This window comes from Panulirus ornatus, chromosome 17 (genome assembly GCF_036320965.1).
Source record: "Panulirus ornatus isolate Po-2019 chromosome 17, ASM3632096v1, whole genome shotgun sequence".
Classification (NCBI taxonomy): Eukaryota; Metazoa; Arthropoda; class Malacostraca; order Decapoda; family Palinuridae; genus Panulirus; species Panulirus ornatus.
The window spans coordinates 50,955,818-50,977,494 of NC_092240.1; the positions used below are offsets into that span (position 1 = coordinate 50,955,818).

Below are 21,677 nucleotides of genomic sequence, written 5' to 3' on the forward strand. Positions count from 1 at the left end.
TTACACCCATATGATAGAGAGTTGTTTACACCCATATGATAGAGAGTTGTTTACACCTATGTGATAGAGTTTATTTACACCCATATTCTAAACGGAGTTGTTTACACTCATATGATAGACAGAGAGAGTTGTTTACACCCATATGATAGAGTTGTTTACACCTATATGATAGTTTTTTTTTACACCCATATTCTAAACGGAGTTGTTGACACTCATATGATAGACAGAGAGAGTTGTTTACACCCATATGATAGAGTTGTTTACACCTATATGATAGAGTTGTTTACACCCATATTCTAAACGGAGTTGTTTACACTCATATGATAAACAGAGAGAGTTGTTTACACCCATATGATAGACAAGGTTAGAGAGTTTCAAATTGACGGGAGGTAGATCAGTTGATATTCACAATGGACGAGCTCACACATCAACTGTGAGGTTTGATTTTAAATGACAAGTCTTTGAACATTTTTTTAACTTTTTACGAGTGTACGCACACGGTCTACCTGCCTCAAGGCAAAATAAGTAATAAGTAAATAAGTAATAAGTAAAAGTAAATAAGTAATAAGTAAATAAGAAAATAAGTAATAAGAAAATAAGTAAGAACTCCCACTCTATTGGATTTGAAAGATAATAAAATTTATGGATTTTTTGAAAGGTGATGAAATTTATTAATTTTTTTTTATTATTAATTCTATTTTTTTTTTTTTCGAAAGATTATGAAATTTGTTGATTTCTAGAAAAGTTATGAAATTTATGGATTTTTTGTAAGTTTATGAATTTTATCGATTTTTTGAAAGGTTATGAAATTTATTGACTTTTTGAAAAGTTATGAAATTTATTGATTTTTGAAAGTATATGAATTTTATTTATTTTTTTGAAAGGTTGTGAAATTAATTGATTTCTTCTGGGAAAGGTAATGAAATTTATTGATTTTTTGAAAGGCAATGAAATTTATTGAATCTTTTTTAAAAGTAATGAAATTCATGTTTTGAAAGGTAATGAAATTTGATGATTTTCATTTTGAAAGGTAAAAAAAACATTGATTTTTTGAAAGATAATGAAATTTAGTGATTTTTTGAAAGGTAATGAAATTAATTGATTTCTCTTAAAGTTAATGAAATTTGATCATTCTTTTGAAAGGTAATGAAAGTTATTGATTTTTTTTAAAAATATTAAAATTTTAGATTTTTTTCAAATTAAATTTTTATGTTTTTAAAAGGTAAAAATTTACTGATTTTTTTTTAAGGTATTGACATTGATTGATTTGAATGATCATATATATATATATATATATATATATTATATATATATTATATATATATATATATATATATATATATATATTTTTTTTTTTTTCATTGTGATGGGAGGCGTCTCTGCCATAGGGGAGGGGGGGAAGGGAGTGGTGATGAGGGGGGAGGAAGAAGGAGGAGGAGGAGGAGGAGGAGGAGGAGGGGGTGGAGGAGGAGGAGGAGGAGGAGGGTGGAGGAGAGGGGAGGAGGGAGGAGGAGAGGGGTGGGTGGGGGGGGGTCCAGTAGGGGTTGGCGCTCACCTTGATGACGTCATGGACGAGCAGGACGTAACGCTGGTTGGGCGAGACGGAGAACTCGGCCGCCCCGGTCTGGTGCTGCGTCCAGCCACGTGCGCATGCGCGCGACGCCACGACGACGATCACCACCACCACGTGTCGTGAACGAACGAGGGAAAGACCACGTGTTATGAACGGATGGGGGGAAAGAGACACCACGTGTTATGAACGGGGGGAAAGATTCTCTCAATTATACCATAATCAGACATTATAATGGCATTGATTCGTTATGTATTGAGATGTTTCTGAGATGGGTGATGAGAGAGAGAGAGAGAGAGAGAGAGAGAGAGAGAGAGAGAGAGAGAGAGAGAGAGAGAGAACCAGGTACATGCGGCCTCGGACGAGCGTGGCGTGCCTGCAGCATTAATATGCCACGTGAAGTATGCAAATGTGTTGTGAGAGGAGAAGGGTTATCAGTGGAAGAGGATGGGACGGGGGGGAGATAGAGGATGGGAGAGGGGGTAGATAGAGGATGGGAGAGGGGGGGTAGATAGAGGATGGGAGAGGGGGGTAGATAGAGGATGGGAGAGGGGGGGTAGATAGAGAGATGGGAAGGAGGGGGTAGATAGAGATGGGAGAGGGGGGTAGATAGAGATGGAGAGGGGGGATAGATAGAGGAGATGGGAGAGAGGGGGGTAGATAGAGGATGGGAGAGGGGTGGGGATAGATAGAAGGATGGGAGAGGGGGGATAGATAGAGGATGGAGAGAGGGGGTAGATAGAGGATGGGAAGGGGGGATAGATAGAGGATGGGAGAGGGGGTAGATAGGAGGAGGGGATGAGAGGAGAGGGGGTAGATAGAGATGGGAGAGGGGGGGTAGATAGAAGATGGGAGAGGGGGGTAGATAGAAGATGGGAGAGGGGGGTAGATAGAAAATGGGAGAGGGGTAGATAGAAGATGGGAGAGGGGGGATAGATAGAAGATGGGAGAGGGGGGAGATAGATAGAAGATGGGAGAGAGGGGGGGATAGATAGAAGATGGGAGAGGGGGGATAGATAGAAGATGGAGAGAGGGGGGATAGATAGAAGATGGGAGAGGGGGGATAGATAGAAGATGGGAGAGGGGGGGATAGATAGAAGATGGGAGAGGGGGGGATAGATAGAAGATGGGAGAGGGGGGGATAGATAGAGATGAGAGGAGAGGGGGGATAGATAGAGATGGGAGAGGGGGGGTAGATGAGATGGAGTAGTATAAATGAGAGGGTGAGGGGAGAGTGAGTGAGTGAGTGATGATGATGACGTGACATGTATACACTGACCATGGCTATGTTGGTGACGAGGGTGATGTTGACGTGGGAGGCGGTGTCCAGCAGTCGAATCCCCTCACCCTCTGACAGGTAGGCCACCTGGCTCCCTGCACGTCGCATATATACACAGATGTATATATATATATATATATATATATGTATATATGTATATGTCCATATGCCAGTTATATACTCAGTATACTCACCCAGTTTGGATGAGGCAGGCCGTCTATAATACACACACACACAAGAGTGACGCGCGCGCGTATGTGGATGGGATGTCTCGCGCTTGTACTCACCCAAGAGAGAGGGAGGTGTGGAGCGCTGCTCGCTCGCCCTCCCGCTCCACTCACCTGAGACCCACTGCGTGCCCATGGGCGAGGCGATGAGCTGGGGGTCCTGCAAGTCGGTGATGACCAGCCGGCGTCCGTAGAAGGCCGGCGGGGGCTCGCCCACGATGAAGGTCGCGATTGTGATCATCAAAAGGACGAAGGCGATGATGCCCAGGGAGATGAAGATGCCGGGCCAGTTCCTCTTAGGGCCGTTGGCCTCCTGGGGTCAAGAGCGGGTCAAGGGGTCAAGTAAGGGGGGGCCCGGCGACGTTGGCCTGACCTACAGTGACCTTGAGAACGATGGCTCGATCCCCCAGTCGCCCACCCCCATCTCTCCGAACACGGCGGTATGGTCCTTTAAGGGCCGTGCCGTCGTGCTCGAGAGGGGGAGGTCGTACGGTCGTGCTCGAGGGGGAGGTCGTACCGTCGTGCTCGAGGGGGAGGTCGTACCGTTTTTCTGAAGTGGGCTAGTTCAGGTGTGTGTGTGTGTGTGTGTGTGTGTGTGCATATGAGCCTACCTTTATAATGACCTGAACTGGAGAGTCTTTTTGTTACGTTCATTGTTTAGGGAGATATGTTAATCTCTTTGATTATATGTGTATCATAGATATAGTCACGTATGTGCTTGCTAACACACACACACACACACACACACACACACGTACGAACATACCTGACCATCTAAGATATAGACATATGTGCTTGCTGGCACACACACATACAAACGTACTTACCCACTTACACATATACATACACACATATACAAACACATATATACTCCCTCCCTCACACCTATGCATCCACTTAGAAGGTTCTCTGGAATCTACTGTGAAGGCGTGAGAACAGACAGGTACCTTTGGGTGCAAAGAGTAAAGAAAATTTAGAAAAGAGGAGATAAGTTCAATTTAAGATGTCAGAAAGCAAAGAGCTTTGGGATGTAGGTATAAGGTATGTGAGAGAGTGTTCGAAACCCCGGGAAAAGATAATCATGAAGCAAATGAAGGAGGGCATGGCTCTAGGGAAGGAAAGTTGTGGGTTCCAGCTAACGTCCTCTCGTACCCTTGGTCTCTGGCATTTACACACTTCTTTCTCCACCAGCCTCACCTCTACCTCCCTTTGCCATGTCTTCCTCCTTGACCCACCACACAACAGGGAGTCTTAGAAAAGGTGCTGGCGTAGGCCTTCTTCATCACCCTCAGTCCCTCTTCAAAAAAACTCATTTGCTCAGACACTTAACACACTTTTAACCCCTTCTCTCCAACCATCTCATGGAACCTCATCATTACACTTTCGAGAAGCTACCCCACCACTCCTCGCCTCCGTCACCTCACGACTTCCTGATATCCCACTTCCCCTAAGGTGCATTACAGCGCCACCACAACATCGAACCCATCCAATACCTCGTACAGATTGCTGTGTAAACAGACCCACCTCCACCAATGTAAACATCATTAATAATAAACAGGTCATCTGTTTGTCCCACCTTTTCTGATAGGCACAGCTGTTCATATTGTGTGGGGTTTCTCCTCTCTCTCTCTCTCTCTCTCTGCATTTCCAACACCCCCTTGGCTGCACAAGATTCAGTTACTCATGGATCATTTCTGACTCATGTAAACACCCACAGACACACCACAAGTGAGGTTCGCTCCATCCCTATCTTTTATCATTCTCTCTCTGCCTACAAGTGTAGAATATTTTTGTGTATTTACTAATCTCCTATTTAGAAGAAGCCTCTAACATGAGCTACGTACGCTTCATAAACCATCTATTTTAGTGCTTAGGAAAAAAAACGTTTTGGTTAAGATTTGAAAACTGTTAATATCAGATGTATTATTGTCGTTTTTATTCTCTTCTCTCTTCACTCAAAATTAATTAACACAAGATATTAGCAGCGTATATATGTGTTGTGTGTGTGTGTGTGTGTGTGTTTAAACAGCTGCAAGTCGTTTTCAAGCATACTTAAAGAAAAAAAAAAACGTTTGTGAATGCGTAAAGAAAAAAAAGTTTGTGAATGCGTAAAAAACGTTTGTGAATGCGTAAAAAAACGTTTGTGATTGCGTAAAAATGTTTGTGAATGCGTAAAAAAATAATGTTTGTGAATGCGTAAAAAAACGTTTGTGAATGCGTAAAAAAACGTTTGTGAATGCTAAAAAAAAACGTTTGTGAATGCGTAAAAAACGTTTGTGAATGCGTAAAAAAGTTTGTGAATGCGTAAAATAAACGTTTGTGAATGCGTAAAAAAATGTTTATGAATGCGTAAAAAACGTTTGTGAATGCGTAAAAAAAAAGTTTGTGAATGCGTAAAAAAACGTTTTTGTGAATGCGTAAAAAAACGTTTGTGAATGCGTAAAAAAACGTTTGTGAATGCGTAAAATAAACGTTTGTGAATGCGTAAAATAAACGTTTGTGAGAATCATGTTAAAAGATCAGTGCCACCGCCAACTCCAACCCTGAAAGTGAAGCTTGGGGGTTAGGTATATTTTGCATCTCTCTCATGCTGCTATGTTGGTTTCTTTCTCCCTCTCTGTCTCTTCCTCAGACACACTTACCTGTCGTGAGGTGTTAAACCTTTTCGAGCACGGCGGTACGACCCCCCGAGCACGACCTTTAAGCACGACAGGACGACCCTAGAGCACGACAGTACGACCCTTGTGTGATGGGACTGGTTGTTTGAAAGGGCGCCTGGGTTCTACCTTTTGGCAAGGGGTCGTATTCAAAGGGGTCGTGCCGTCGTGCTTTCAAGGGGTCGTGCCGTCGTGCTCAGAGGTCGTGCCGTCGTACTCAGAGGTCGTGCCGTCTTTCTCAAGGGGTTAATCAGTAGGAAAAAAAGCTGCCACTAAAAAACAGTTCATAAGTTCTAATTGAGACATAACAACGCGTCTTCATGTAATGGACCAGAGCTGCTTCCGTTTTCTGTCCAGTGTTCAAGATTTTCGTCTGTATCTCTGACTGTGAAGTACTACTTGTACATACTAGTACTACTTGTACATACTAGGGAGTACAGTAGAAAGTACAGCTTGTACATACTGAAGGAGTACAGTAAGTACACTTGCACACTGACTGCGTGTAGATTGTACCATCCACATTCAATGTGTACAATGTTCAAATTTTTTACGGCATTTATTCTGTGTTTTGTAGATGTTATTTCATGTGTTCGTGGAATGCTTTGAATTTATATATATATATATATATATATATATATATATATATATATATATATATATATATATATTGGAAAGGATCACAATTTTGCGCGTGATCAAGATATTCCTATGAGTCCACGGGGGAAAATGAAACACGAAAAGTTCCCAAGTGCACTTTCGTGAAATAATCACATCATCAGGGGAGACACAAGAGAGAAATATAACAGTCACTTGATATACATCGACGAGACGAAGCTAGGACGCCATTTGGTAAACATGTTTTGGACAATCACATGTTTACCAAATGGCCTCCTAGCTTCGTCTCTTCGATGTATATCAACTGTTATATTTCTCTCTTGTGTCTCCCCTGATGATGATGTGATTATTACACGAAAGTGCACTTGGGAACTTTTCGTGTTTCATTTTCCCCCGTGGACTCATAGAATATCTTGATCACGCGCAAAATTGTGATCCTTTCCAATATATATATACCATCAAATGGTATCATGCATTCAGCAATAACAAAACGCCCCAAAGATCATTTCAGAAGAGTAATTTGACTGGTTCATTCATAGGGGCAAGAATGTACCGCTGTTTATTTTCCAATAATTTGTAGGTGTTGCCATTGTGTCTAGGAGAGTGAGTTAGTGCGTAGCTTTGTAGGAAAAGGTCCTCAAATATTTGTCCTTCCTATTCGCGAAAGCTCCGAGGATCCGTGTAATTACCTTTTATTTCAGCAGATGTTTCAAATTGCCATGCCATGGACATGCACCCAGGAACACTGCATGATAACAGGTATGCATGCGTGTAGGCTCATGGCGTGGTGGTATGTGAGCATATGCTGAATGGTAGGTAAGGAACGGGACGCTCTCCCCCGCGCCTGCGCTCTGGGGTTTGTTTACCTTTTTTGAGACGCCCCTCAGACATCGGGGCGGGCGGTCGGTGCCCTTTACCGAGCCTCATAGGGGGTGGTTAGGTTAGGTCGGTGCCCTTTACCGAGCGTCATGGGGGATAGGTTAGGTTATGTCAGTGCCCTTTACCGAGCGTCATGGGGGAGTTAGGTTAGGTCGATGCCCTTTACCGAGCGTCATGGGAGAGTTAGATTATGTCAGTGCCCTTTACCGAGCGTCATGGGGGAGTTAGGTTATGTCAGTACCCTTTACCGAGCGTCATGGGGGAGTTAGGGTAGGTCGGTGCCCTTTACCGAGCGTCATGGGGGGGATAGGTTAGGTCGGTGCCCTTTACCGAGCGTCATGGGGGGATAGGTTAGGTCGATGCCCTTTACCGAGCGTCATGGGAGAGTTAGGTTATGTCAGTGCCCTTTACCGAGCGTCATGGGGGAGTTAGGTTAGGTCGGTGCCCTTTACTGAGCCTCATAGGGGGTGTTTAGGTTAGGTCGGTGCCCTTTACCGAGCGTCATGGGGGAGTTTGGTTATGTCAGTGCCCTTTACCGAGCGTCATGGGGGAGTTTGGTTAGGTCGGTGCCCTTTACCGAGCGTCATGGGGGAGTTAGGTTATGTCAGTGCCCTTTACCGAGCGTCATGGGGGAGTTAGGTTAGGTTGGTGCCCTTTACCGAGCGTGATGGGGGAGTTAGGGTAGGTCGGTGCCCTTTACCGAGCGTCATGGGGGAGTTAGGTTAGGTCGGTGCCACTTACCGAGCGTCATGGGGGATAGGTTAGGTCGGTGCCCTTTACCGAGAGTCATGGGGGAGTTAGGTTAGGTCGGTGCCCTTTACCGAGCGTGATGGGGGAGTTAGGTTATGTCAGTGCCCTTTACCGAGCGTCATGGGGGAGTTAGGGTAGGTCGGTGCCCTTTACCGAGCGTCATGGGGGAGTTAGGGGTAGGTCGGTGCCCCTTACCGAGTGTCATGGGGGAGTTAGGGTAGGTCGGTGCCCTTTACCGAGCGTCATGGAGGGGGAGTCAGGCTATGTCGGTGCCCTTTACCGAGCGTCATGGGGGAGTTAGGGTAGGTCGGTGCCCTTTACCGAGCGTCATAGGGGAGTTAGGTTATGTCGGTGGCCTTTACCGAGCGTCATGGGGGAGTTAGGTTAGGTCGGTGCCCTTTACTGAGCGTCATGGGGGAGTTAGGTTAGGTCGGTGCCCTTTACCGAGCGTGATGGGGGAGTTAGGTTAGGTCGGTGCCCTTTACCGAGCGTCATGGGGGAGTTAGGTTAGGTCGGTTCCCTTTACTGAGCGTCATGGGGGAGTTAGGTTAGGTCGGTGCCCTTTACTGAGCGTCATGGGGGAGTTAGGGTAGGTCGGTGCCCTTTACCGAGCGTCATAGGGGGTTATAAAGCCCCCTGGGATCTGTCGTGGTGTTCCTCCTTAAGTTACAGGCTTAAATGAAGAAGCGTGTACAACCCTAGTAGTTATTAGCTGGGATTAGTATCAGTGTGGCGGTTGGCATAGGCAGGTGTTTGCTTGCTTGCGCGCGCACACTCATACACACGCACTGCCTCTCCCCCGCCGCCCCCAAGCCTGCGCGTGCGCACACACACACACGCGCGCGCGCATCCCCCCTTCCTCCAAAGCCTCGCCAACACACAGCGTCGAACCTCCTCCGTGGAGCAGCAGTGCTTACCTCCTCCTTCTTTCTCAGGAAGTCTAGGTATTCTAAGTATGCCTGCATGCAAATTGAAAAGTTCATATTTACTAACGGATGAGGAAATAATGCCCCTATTCCCCTCCCAAAATGAGGAAATAATGCCCCTATTCCCCTCCCAAAATGAGGAAATAATGCCCCTATTCCCCTCCCAAAATGAGGAAATAATGCCCCCTTCCCTCCCAAAATGAGGAAATAATGCCTCCCTTCCCCTCCCAAAATGAGGAAATAATGCCCCCTTCCCTCCCAAAATGAGGAAATAATGCCCCTCCTCCCCTCCCAAAATGAGGAAATAATGCCCCTCCTCCCCTCCCAAAATGAGGAAATAATGCCTCCCTTCCCCTCCCAAAATGAGGAAATAATGCCCCCTTCCCCTCCCAAAATGAGGAAATAATGCCCCCTTCCCTCCCAAAATGAGGAAATAATGCCCCCTTCCCTCCCAAAATGAGGAAATAATGCCCCCTTCCCCTCCCAAAATGAGGAAATAATACCCCCTTCCCTCCCAAAATGAGGAAATAATGCCCCCTTCCCTCCCAAAATGAGGAAATAATGCCCCCTTCCCCTCCCAAAATGAGGAAATAATGCCCCCTTCCCCTCCCAAAATGAGGAAATAATGCCCCTTCCCCTCCCAAAATGAGGAAATAATGCCCCCTCCCCTCCCAAAATGAGGAAATAATGCCCCCTTCCCTCCCAAAATGAGGAAATAATGCCCCCTTCCCTCCCAAAATGAGGAAATAATGCCCCCTTCCCCTCCCAAAATGAGGAAATAATGCCCCCTTCCCCTCCCAAAATGAGGAAATAATGCCCCCTTCCCCTCCCAAAATGAGGAAATAATGCCCCCTTCCCCCCATAAAAATAGAATAGTCTCATCTATGTTAATTACATGTTGTTGGGGCCCCATCTCGTGCTGTCTCAGGTTAAGAATTCTCAAAGGAGGATAGATTGTAACGACTGGGTTTTGGGTGGATAGATTTAAATACAAATATGTACTGAAAATATGTGAACAATTACTTTTTTGTTTATATGTTCTGGTTGTGGGGTTGTGGGGGAAGAGAAAGGCAGGGGATATGATAGCAACACTTAGGGTGTTTCATAACTGAAGGGCAAGAAGGGAAAAAAATGATGTGAATTTAAAAAAAATAAAAAAGGTTTGTGGAAGGTATACTTGAGAGGTGGTATATGATGCATTGGAGTATGTATGATGGGTTGGGTTCTGATATGGTATATGATGGATGGGGGTATGATACATCGGGTTGGGTTCTGAAATGGTATATGATGGATGGGGGTATGATATATCGGGTTGGGTTCTGATATGGTATATGATGGATGGGGGTATGATATATCGGGTTGTGTTCTGATATGGTATATGATGGATGGGGGTATGATATATCGGGTTGGGTTCTGATATGGTATATGATGGATGGGGTATGATATATCGGGTTGGGTTCTGATATGGTATATGATGGATGGGGGTATGATATATCGGGTTGGGTTCTGATATGGTATATGATGGATGGGGGTATGATATATTGGGTTGGGTTCTGATATGGTATATGATGGATGGGGGTATGATATATCGGGTTGGGTTCTGATATGGTATATGATGGATGGGGGTATGATATATCGGGTTGGGTTCTGATATGGTATATGATGGATGGGGGTATGATATATTGGGTTGGGTTCTGATATGGTATATGATGGATGGGGTATGTGTAATGGGTTGGGTTCTGATATGGTGTATGGTGGATGGGGGTATGATATATTGGGTTGGGTTCTGAAATGGTATATGATGGTGGGTATGATATATCGGGTTGGGTTCTGAAATGGTATATGATGGATGGGGATATGATATATCGGGTTGGGTTTTGAAATGGTATATGATGGATGGGGGTATGATATATCGCGTTGGGTTCTGAAATGGGGTATGATATATTGGGTTGGGTTCTGAAATGGTATATGATGGATGGGGGTATGATATGATATGTCGGGTTGGGGTCTGATATGGTATATGATGGATGGGGGTATGATATATCGCGTTGGGTTCTGATATGGTATATGATGGATGGGGGTATGATATATCGGGTTGGGTTCTGATATGGTATATGGGGTATGATATGATATGTCGGGTTGGGGTCTGATGGTTAAGATAGCAGGCACCACAAAACTGACTACCCAAAATGAGGAAGACTGTATCAAAATAGAATTATTTATGCCCATAGACGTAAAAACTGGTCAGCGAAAACGTCTCTGATATGTTTTTCAATCAAATTGGACATTACTTTCTCTGCTTGTGGAGGAAAAAATATCTAATTTTCAGTTTACAATTACGGATATTCATATATATATATATATATATATATATATATATATTATCCCTGGGGATAGGGGATTAAGAATACTTCCCACGTATTCCCTGCGTGTCGTAGAAGGCGACTAAAAGGGGAGGGAGCGGGGGGCTGGAATTCCTCCCCTCTCTTTTCTTTTTTTAAATTTTCCAAAAGAAGGAACAGAGGGGGGCCAGGTGAGGATATTCCAAAAAAGGCCCAGTCCTCTGTTCTTAGCGCTACCTCGCTAATGCGGGAAATGGCGAGTGGTTTAAAAAAAAAAAAAAAAAATATATATATATATATATATATATATATATATATATATATATATATATATATATATATATATATATGAATATAGAATATCTTTTTTTCATAGTATTCGCCATTTCCCGCGTTAGCGAGGTAGCGTTATGAACAGAGGACTGGGCCTTTGAGGGAATATCCTCACTTGGCCCTCTTCTCTGTTCCTTCTTTTGGAAAATTAAAAACGATCCTTTCCAATATATATATATATATATATATATATATATATATATATATATATATATATATATATATATATATATATATATATATATATTAACGAAGACGAGGATTATAAGTATTACGGCACGGATATTTGGAAACGAATATCTCTTGTGTATCATAACTTTCAAATGTTATCGTTACACTAGAATTAAACTATATAATAATACGTGTGATGCCATTAGTGTGGACGTCTGGTGTGGACCAGACCTTGAAAAAATTGGCGTGACATAGATTAATATTGGCTACACTCCTATTCCCCAGCTCTCGTTTTCTATAAAATCACTGGACAGCGAGAATATTTCTAATTGGTTAAGTTTGTCTCATTTTCGGTAAGCCAGTTTATCACAGGTCACGGGAAATTGGCGAGTTTAAGCGCTTCGAGTTGGTATTAAACGCACCATTGGCGTAAAGGACTTTGAGACAGAGAATGGGAGGTGTGGGTGGGTGGGTGGTGCAGATGGATGGTGGGGAACTACGAAGTGGTTGGGTGGTGGATGACATGGAAGAGGGGTATTAGAATGTCCTATACGGAGTGGATGGTGGTGTGGTGTGGGGTTAGATTCTGAGGTAAAATGCAGCTGCCGCTCTGCTTTTGTGAAAACAAGTCGAGGTTGTCCTGTATAAAACACACCAAAAACAATGATTCTCTTAAAGAAGAAGAAAAAAATAGCATTCACGAGAAAAATAATGATATGGGTTTTAAAAGATGCATGGAGGTTGTACCAATTATAAATAGGAGGGTATAAGTCGTGAAAAAATACTTCCAGCAATAAATAGGAGGGTATAAGTTGTAAAAATAGTTCTAGTGATAAATAGAAAGGTATAAGGTGTGAAAAATAGTTCCATTAATAAATAGGAGGGTATAAGTTGTAAAAAAAAAATAGTCCCTGTAATAAATAGGAGGGTATAAGTTGTAAAAAATATAGTCCCAGTAATAAATAGGAGGGTATAAGTTGTAAAAAAAAAATAGTCCCTGTAATAAATAGGAGGGTATAAGTTGTAAAAAAAAATAGTCCCTGTAATAAATAGGAGGGTATAAGTTGTAAAAAGATAGTCCCTGTAATAAATAGGAGGGTATAAGTTGTAAAAAAAAATAGTCCCAGTAATAAATAGGAGGGTATAAGCTGTAAAAAAATAGTCCCAGTAATAAATAGGAGGGTATAAGGTGTAAAAATAGTTCTAGTGATAAATAGAAAGGTATAAGTCGTGAAAAAATACTTCCAATAGTAAATAGGAGGGTATAAGGTGTAAAAATAGTTCTAGTGATAAATAGAAAGGTATAAGTCGTGAAAAAATACTTCCAATAGTAAATAGGAGGGTATAAGTTGTAAAAAAAAATAGTCCCAGTAATAAATAGGAGGGTATAAGTTGTAAAAAACATAGTCCCAGTAATAAATAGGAGGGTATAAGTTGTAAAAAATATAGTCCCAGTAATAATTAGGAGGGTATAAGTTGTAAAAAAATAGTCCCAGTAATAAATAGGAGGGTATAAGTTGTAAAAAATAGTCCCAGTAATAAATAGGAGGGTATAAGTCGTAAATGAAATAGTCCCAGTAATAAATAGGAGGGTATAAGTTGTAAAAAAATAGTCCCAGTAATAAATAGGAGGGTATAAGTCGTAAATGAAATAGTCCCAGTAATAAATAGGAGGGTATAAGTTGTAAATAAATAGTCCCAGTAATAAATAGGAGGGTATAAGGTGTAAAAAATAGTTCTAGTGATAAATAGAAAGGTATAAGGTGTGAAAAATAGTTCCATTAATAAATAGGAGGGTATAAGTTGTAAAAAAATAGTTCCAGTAATAAATAGGAGGGTATAAGTCGTAAATGAAATAGTCCCAGTAATAAATAGGAGGGTATGAGTTGTAAAAAAATAGTCCCAGTAATAAATAGGAGGGTATAAGGTGTAAAAAATAGTTCTAGTGATAAATAGAAAGGTATAAGGTGTGAAAAATAGTTCCATTAATAAATAGGAGGGTATAAGTTGTAAAAAAAAATAGTCCCAGTAATAAATAGGAGGGTATAAGTTGTAAAAAAAAATAGTCCCAGTAATAAATAGGAGGGTATAAGTCGTAAATGAAATAGTCCCAGTAATAAATAGGAGGGTATAAGCTGTAAAAAAAATAGTCCCACTAATAAATAGGAGGGTATCAGGTGTAAAAAATAGTTCCAGTGATAAATAGAAAGGTATAAGGTGTGAAAAATAGTTCCATTAATAAATAGGAGGGTATAGGTTTTAAAAAAAATAGTCCCAGTAATAAATAGGAGGATATAAGCTGTAAAAAAATAGTCCCAGTAATAAATAGGAGGGTATAAGGTGTAAAAATAGTTCTAGTGATAAATAGAAAGGTATAAGATGTGAAAAATAGTTCCATTAATAAATAGGAGGGTATAAGGTGTAATATATATATATATATATATATATATATATATATATATATATAATATATATATATATATATATATATATAATTATTATTATTCGTAGTCTTACGTGGGCGTGCGCACTTCTCCTACAAGGCTAATGAGAATATCCAGTGCCAATCAGGTTGTATGAAGGGAAAGCAGGTAAATATATACAAAGGACAAATCAGTCATGTAAATCAAAGGACACAGTTTACAATCACCAGTTTACAATCACCCATCCTCGGTGTCAAGTGTGTAAATGTAAAATATTGATGTCTAGTTAACGAAAAAAGTTAATGTCGATAGGTTTTTTTAGTTTATATCCCAGTGTGTGTATATATAATATATATATATATATAATATATATATATATATATATATATATATATATATATATATATATATATATATACATAATGTAGGCCATAAAGATGTGGCGCATATGATCATGGCCGAGATTTCCTTAATTTGAATTTCAAATTCCCGTAATTATACGTACCTCAAAAGAGCCCTTCCCTTTGTTGCAGCTTTTCATGATCATGCAACTATTGGATGCCTCAAGTAACTAATTTATTTAGTTTATTTATTTATTTATTTGTGTGTGTGAAGGCGGTGCGAATTGGGTGTGGTGGAGAGGTAGGGGTAAAACAGGGAGACCTGAGTATGGATGGCACTATATATATATATATATATATATATATATATATATATATATATATATATATATATTATATATATATATATATTATATATATATATATATATATATATATAATATATATATATATATATATATATTATATATATTATATATTTATCCTATTCGCCATTTCCCGCATTAGCGAGGTAGCGTTAAGAACAGAGGACTGGGCCTTTGAGGGAATATCCTCACATGGCCCCCTTCTCTGTTCCTTCTTATGGAGAATTTAAAAAAAAAATGGGAGGGGAGGAGATATATATATATATATATATATATATATATATATATATATATATATATTTTTTTTTTTTTTTTTTTTTTTATACCTCGTCGCTGTCTCCCGCGTTTGCGAGGTAGCGCAAGGAAACAGACGAAAGAAATGGCCCAACCCCCCCCATACACATGTACATACATACGTCCACACACGCAAATATACATACCTACACAGCTTTCCATGGTTTACCCCGGACGCTTCACATGCCTTGATTCAATCCACTGACAGCACGTCAACCCCTGTATACCACATCGCTCCAATTCACTCTATTCCTTGCCCTCCTTTCACCCTCCTGCATGTTCAGGCCCCGATCACACAAAATCCTTTTCACTCCATCTTTCCACCTCCAATTTGGTCTCCCTCTTCTCCTCGTTCCCTCCACCTCCGACACATATATCCTCTTGGTCAATCTTTCCTCACTCATTCTCTCCATGTGCCCAAACCACTTCAAAACACCCTCTTCTGCTCTCTCAACCACGCTCTTTTTATTTCCACACATCTCTCTTACCCTTACGTTACTTACTCGATCAAACCACCTCACACCACACATTGTCCTCAAACATCTCATTTCCAGCACATCCATCCTCCTGCGCACAACTCTATCCATAGCCCACGCCTCGCAACCATACAACATTGTTGGAACCACTATTCCTTCAAACATACCCATTTTTGCTTTCCGGGATAATGTTCTCGACTTCCACACATTTTTCAAGGCTCCCAAAATTTTTGCCCCCTCCCCCACCCTATGATCCACTTCCGCTTCCATGGTTCCATCCGCTGACAGATCCACTCCCAGATATCTAAAACACTTCACTTCCTCCAGTTTTTCTCCATTCAAACTCACCTCCCAATTGACTTGACCCTCAACCCTACTGTACCTAATAACCTTGCTCTTATTCACATTTACTCTTAACTTTCTTCTTCCACACACTTTACCAAACTCCGTCACCAGCTTCTGCAGTTTCTCACATGAATCCGCCACCAGCGCTGTATCATCAGCGAACAACAACTGACTCACTTCTCAAGCTCTCTCATCCCCAACAGACTTCATACTTGCCCCTCTTTCCAAGACTCTTGCATTTACCTCCCTAACAACCCCATCCATAAACAAATTAAACAACCATGGAGACATCACACACCCCTGCCGCAAACCTACATTCACTGAGAACCAATCACTTTCCTCTCTTCCTACACGTACACATGCCTTACATCCTCGATAAAAACTTTTCACTGCTTCTAACAACTTGCCTCCCACACCATATATTCTTAATACCTTCCACAGAGCATCTCTATCAACTCTATCATATGCCTTCTCCAGATCCATAAATGCTACATACAAATCCATTTGCTTTTCTAAGTATTTCTCACATACATTCTTCAAAGCAAACACCTGATCCACACATCCTCTACCACTTCTGAAACCACACTGCTCTTCCCCAATCTGATGCTTTGTACATGCCTTCACCCTCTCAATCAATACCCTCCCATATAATTTACCAGGAATACTCAACAAACTTATACCTCTGTAATTTGAGCACTCACTCTTATCCCCTTTGCCTTTGTACAATGGCACTATGCACGCATTCCGCCAATCCTCAGGCACCTCACCATGAGTCATACATACATTAAATAACCTTACCAACCAGTCAACAATACAGTCACCCCCTTTTTTTATAAATTCCACTGCAATACCATCCAAACCTGCTGCCTTGCCGGCTTTCATCTTCCGCAAAGCTTTTACTACCTCTTCTCTGTTTACCAAATCATTTTCCCTAACCCTCTCACTTTGCACACCACCTCGACCAAAACACCCTATATCTGCCACTCTGTCATCAGACACATTCAACAAACTTTCAAAATACTCATTCCATCTCCTTCTCACATCACCACTACTTGTTATCACCTCCCCATTTACGCCCTTCACTGAAGTTCCCATTTGCTCCCTTGTCTTACGCACCCTATTTACCTCCTTCCAGAACATCTTTTTATTCTCCCTAAAATTTACTGATAGTCTCTCACCCCAACTCTCATTTGCCCTTTTTTTCACCTCTTGCACCTTTCTCTTGACCTCTTGTCTCTTTCTTTTATACTTCTCCCACTCAATTGCATTTTTTCCCTGCAAAAATCGTCCAAATGCCTCCCTCTTCTCTTTCACTAATACTCTTACTTCTTCATCCCACCACTCACTACCCTTTCTAAACAGCCCACCTCCCAATATATATATATTTTCCCAAAAGAAGGAACAGAGAAGGGGACAGGTGAGGATATTCCCTCAGAGGCCCAGTCATCTGTTCTTAACGCTACCTTGCTAACGCGGGAAATGGCGAATAGTTTGAAAACATATATATATATATGTATATATATAATATATATATATATTATATATATATATAATATATATATATATATATATAATATATATAATATATATCCGGGAAGAAATTAGTAGACGAAAAACATTTCAAACCACTGTCAAAAAACATATATATATAAATCTAACTCACTGAGAAATAAGATATCTACATACGTTGGTACATATGAGAAAAAAGGGTTAAATATACATATTTTTTTCACTACTACCACTACAAGGGAGAGAATAACTACATACATAATACATATTACAGCCAAGAAGAGATTATCCAAAAACCAGTCGCTACAGAATGGTACAGTGGGAAGGGGGGGTTAACACAGTGCTATCCTCACCTCGTTCATTCCCATAGGGTCGACCACCTGCACGGTGTTGTCTGGCGGTATCTTCCATTCGTTCTGCTCCATGCTGTTGGCCATCATCTTGCACCTGGCAACACAGGGAGAGAGTGTCGTACGTCAGTGCGTGCCGGGACGTGGTTTTACGATAATCATTGTTGTGTACGTGCGTAATGATTGTGATTATTGTTGTACAGGTGCGTAATAATGATAATTATAATCATTGTACAGGTGCGTAATAATGATGATAATCATTGTTGTACAGGTGCGTAATAATGATGATAATCATTGTTGTACAGGTGCGTAATGATGATAATTATAATCATTGTACAGGTGCGTAATAATGATGATAATCATTGTTGTACAGGTGCGTAATGATGATGATTATAATCATTGTTGTACAGGTGCGTAATAATGATAATTATAATCATTGTACAGGTGCGTAATGATGATGATAATCATTGTTGTACAGGTGCGTAATGATGATAATTATAATCATTGTACAGGTGCGTAATGATGATAATTATCATTGTACAGGTGCGTAATGATTACAGTAATCATTGTTGTACAGGTGCGTAATGATTACAGTAATCACTGTTGTACAGATGCTTTTAATGATAATCAGTGTTGTAGAGTCATACAGCAGAGAGAGAGAGAGAGAGAGAGAGAGAGAGAGAGAGAGAGAGAGAGAGAGAGAGAGAGAGAAAGAATGTTGAAGAAGAGAGAGATAGATGGATAGATAGATAGATAGATAGATAGATAGATAGAGAGAGAGAGAGAGAGAGAAGAGAGAGAGAGAGAGAGAGAGAGAGAGAGAGAAAGAATGTTGAAGAAGAGAGAGATAGATGGATAGATAGATAGATAGATAGAGAGAGAGAGAGAGAGAGAGAGAGAGAGAGAGAGAGAGAGAGAGAGAGAGAGAGAGAGGCTACAGTTACAGTCAAAAGTCCACATCAAAAGCCGGGCCTTAATTGAAATACAGAGAAAATTATGAAAAGGAAAAAAAAGAAGGAGAAATAAGGGAAAGTATTTACGAATTTTGGAGGAAGTGGGAAAAAAATGCCCTTGGAAAAGTACACCAGGCCATAATTATTAGGAAAGACATGAGAAGGTAGAGAGTTCCAGTTATCAAAGAGAGAAACAGTTATCAAAACGGCCCACCCTTGAGTTGCCAGGGGCCACCGCGTGGCTTAATACTTTAGATCAGCCAGCGTGCGGGAGGGGAAACTTCCGGTAACTGAATCTGTCGTAAAGACATTGCATTAATAGCACTACCATCATAAGGTAAATCTTCCCTCGCCTCAGAGTGCCAGACCTAGAGTGTGTTTTACGATCCGACACCTTACGACACCACCGCTCGGCTGCGACAGACAATTTCCCGCTAAAAGATACGATATTCAAGCAGGAGTTTGAAGAGTAATACAGAAAAGGCACAGATGGCCGTGTAGAAAACGAGATTATATATATATATATATATATATATATATATATATATATATATATATATATATATATATATATATATATAATATATATGAGTCCGCGGGGAAAATGAAACACGAAAAGTTCCCAAGTGCACTTTCGTGTAATAATCACATTATTACACGAAAGTGCACTGGAACTTTTGTGTTCATTTTCCGTGGACTCATAATATCTTGATCAGGAAAATTGTGATCCTTCCAAAAATATATATATATATATATATATATATATAATATATATATATATATATATATATATATATTCTGAGTCTTTACATGTGTTTGGTGATCATTCAAATGGCGATTATATCACTCGGGATTTGACAGCCTTAAGTGAACCTGGTGGCAGGAGAGAGAGAGAGAGAGAGAGAGAGAGAGAGAGAGAGAGAGAGAGAGAGAGAGAGAGAGAGAGAGAGATGCTTGGCTGCTGGCCCGTCAGACGTAGTGTACGACAGTGATGTATGGGGGCGCTTGCGAAGAGGGGTTGGGTAAGGTAGGTGGTAAGGAGGAGGAGGGAGGGAGGTTTCCCCCCCCCCCAGAGATGGTAAGGTTGTCTGGGGGGTGATTAAGCGGGTGCTCGAGATTATTACGGTAATTAGGGTTGGGATGGTGGTTCGTGGCGCGAGGCTATTGCAAGGGGGGGAGGTGGTGTTGGGGTGAAGGGTAATTATAGTATAGTGAGAAGGACATTCAAATACGCATAGATGAAGGGAGGATTTTGTATATATATTATATATATATATATATATATATATATATATATATATATATATATATATATAATATATATATATTTCCCTGGGATAGGGAGAAAGAATACTCCCACTATTCCCTGCGTGTCGTAGAAGGCACTAAAAGGAGGGAGCTGACTGGGCTGAAATCCTCCCCTCTCGTTTTATAAATTTCCAAAGAAGGAACAGAAACGGGGCCAGGTGAGGATATTCCCTCAATGCCCAGTCCTCTGTTCTTAACGTTACCTCGCTAACGCGGGAAATGGCGAATAGTTTGAAAAAAAAAGAAAAAAAAAAAAAGAAAATATATATATATATATATAATATATATATATATATTATCTATATATATATATATATATATATGGCTGCCGTTACGTGGGTCTGGTTCGATTCTCGGCTACGCGTTGGTAAAATTGTTTACATTGATTTGGTTTTACGTTGGAGGTTCCAGTCATGGACAGAATTCCACATCAAAGCCAGGCCTTGATTGAGATACAGAGAGGTTTATGAAAGGGAAAAATTAAAGAGATATGGGAAAGTATTTACGAAATTTGGAGGAAGTTAGGAAAAAAAAAAGACATGAGAAGATAAGAGTTCCAAAGCTTCGACATGTAGGAGAAGAAGTAGGTATCAAAACGGCCCACCCTTGGTTGCCGATGGCCAATGGGTATCATGTGACGCAGCAGTTGCCGAGTTCTGCATGGTCTAGCTAGTGGTGGGGGGTGGGGGTACACAGGCAGCCAGCTCTCGGGTGCAAAAACCAAAGTAATACCTACAGAAGAGGGGAAAAGTGAACCAGCATTTTTTTTTGCAGCGTTAGGAGGCTGGAGGGTCCAGTATATATAATTCGGTTCGCCGCCTACAATCGATCCTATTTTGGTAGGATGCACAGCTAGAACCAACCTAGATGTGAGCACAGCCGTACGCCACACAAAGACGAACCAGTCCCGCGTATAAACGGAGCAACGCGTATAAACGGAGCAACTGCTCACAAGAGAAGATGGTTTTTTTTTGGACATGTAAATGGGACAACCCAGTTTCTTTCGAGGCAGACTTAGCTATTCCCAGAATGTGGGGCAAGAAAGAGTGGCTTTGAGAACATTATACGCTTTAATGTGCGTATAATGGCTGTTGCTGTGAGCGCATCTGGTGCTGGGTGACGCACACACACACACACACACCACACACAACACACACACACACACCCACACACACACACACACACACACACACTGTGGCCTGCCATCACCGTAGGGGAAATGGGATGGTGGGGGAGCGTATGAAGATGGGGGGGGGGGGACACGTAGGGGGTGATGGTGTTGACCTGGTCGTGCCATGTTGCATAGGGGGGAAGGGGGGGGAGAGAGGGAATGGCGCCGGAATTATATTAATAGTAGAAAAAAAGGGAAGGGCGTGAGCGGGGGGGGGGGAGGTAATCATGGCGTGGGAGGAAAGAGAGGGGAGTGGAGAGGGGAAGGGGGATGTTATTGGCGGGGGAAGGGGGATGTTATTGGCGGGGGGGGGCAGGTTATCCCCCAGAGACTGGCCGGGGTAACGACTGGTAAACGCTCGTACCTCAGGCTGCCGCAGTACGATACCTCCCC

General features: G+C 41.5%; 1 protein-coding gene across 1 annotated transcript in view; it reads right to left on the reverse strand.

Annotated features, from left to right (window-relative positions):
- The window catches only part of LOC139754744 (prolyl endopeptidase FAP-like), a 162,946-nt gene that overhangs the window by 37,082 nt on the left and 104,187 nt on the right, over positions 1–21,677 (reverse strand). Inside the window, exons 3-7 of the mRNA XM_071672494.1 lie at positions 17,856–17,949; positions 8,895–8,936; positions 3,191–3,389; positions 2,850–2,944; positions 1,555–1,630 (exon numbers count right to left, since the gene is read on the reverse strand). Of these exons, the coding sequence (XP_071528595.1) occupies positions 1,555–1,630; positions 2,850–2,944; positions 3,191–3,389; positions 8,895–8,936; positions 17,856–17,942 (499 nt within the window). The 5' untranslated portion in view covers positions 17,943–17,949. The remainder of the gene's footprint in view (positions 1–1,554; positions 1,631–2,849; positions 2,945–3,190; positions 3,390–8,894; positions 8,937–17,855; positions 17,950–21,677) is intronic.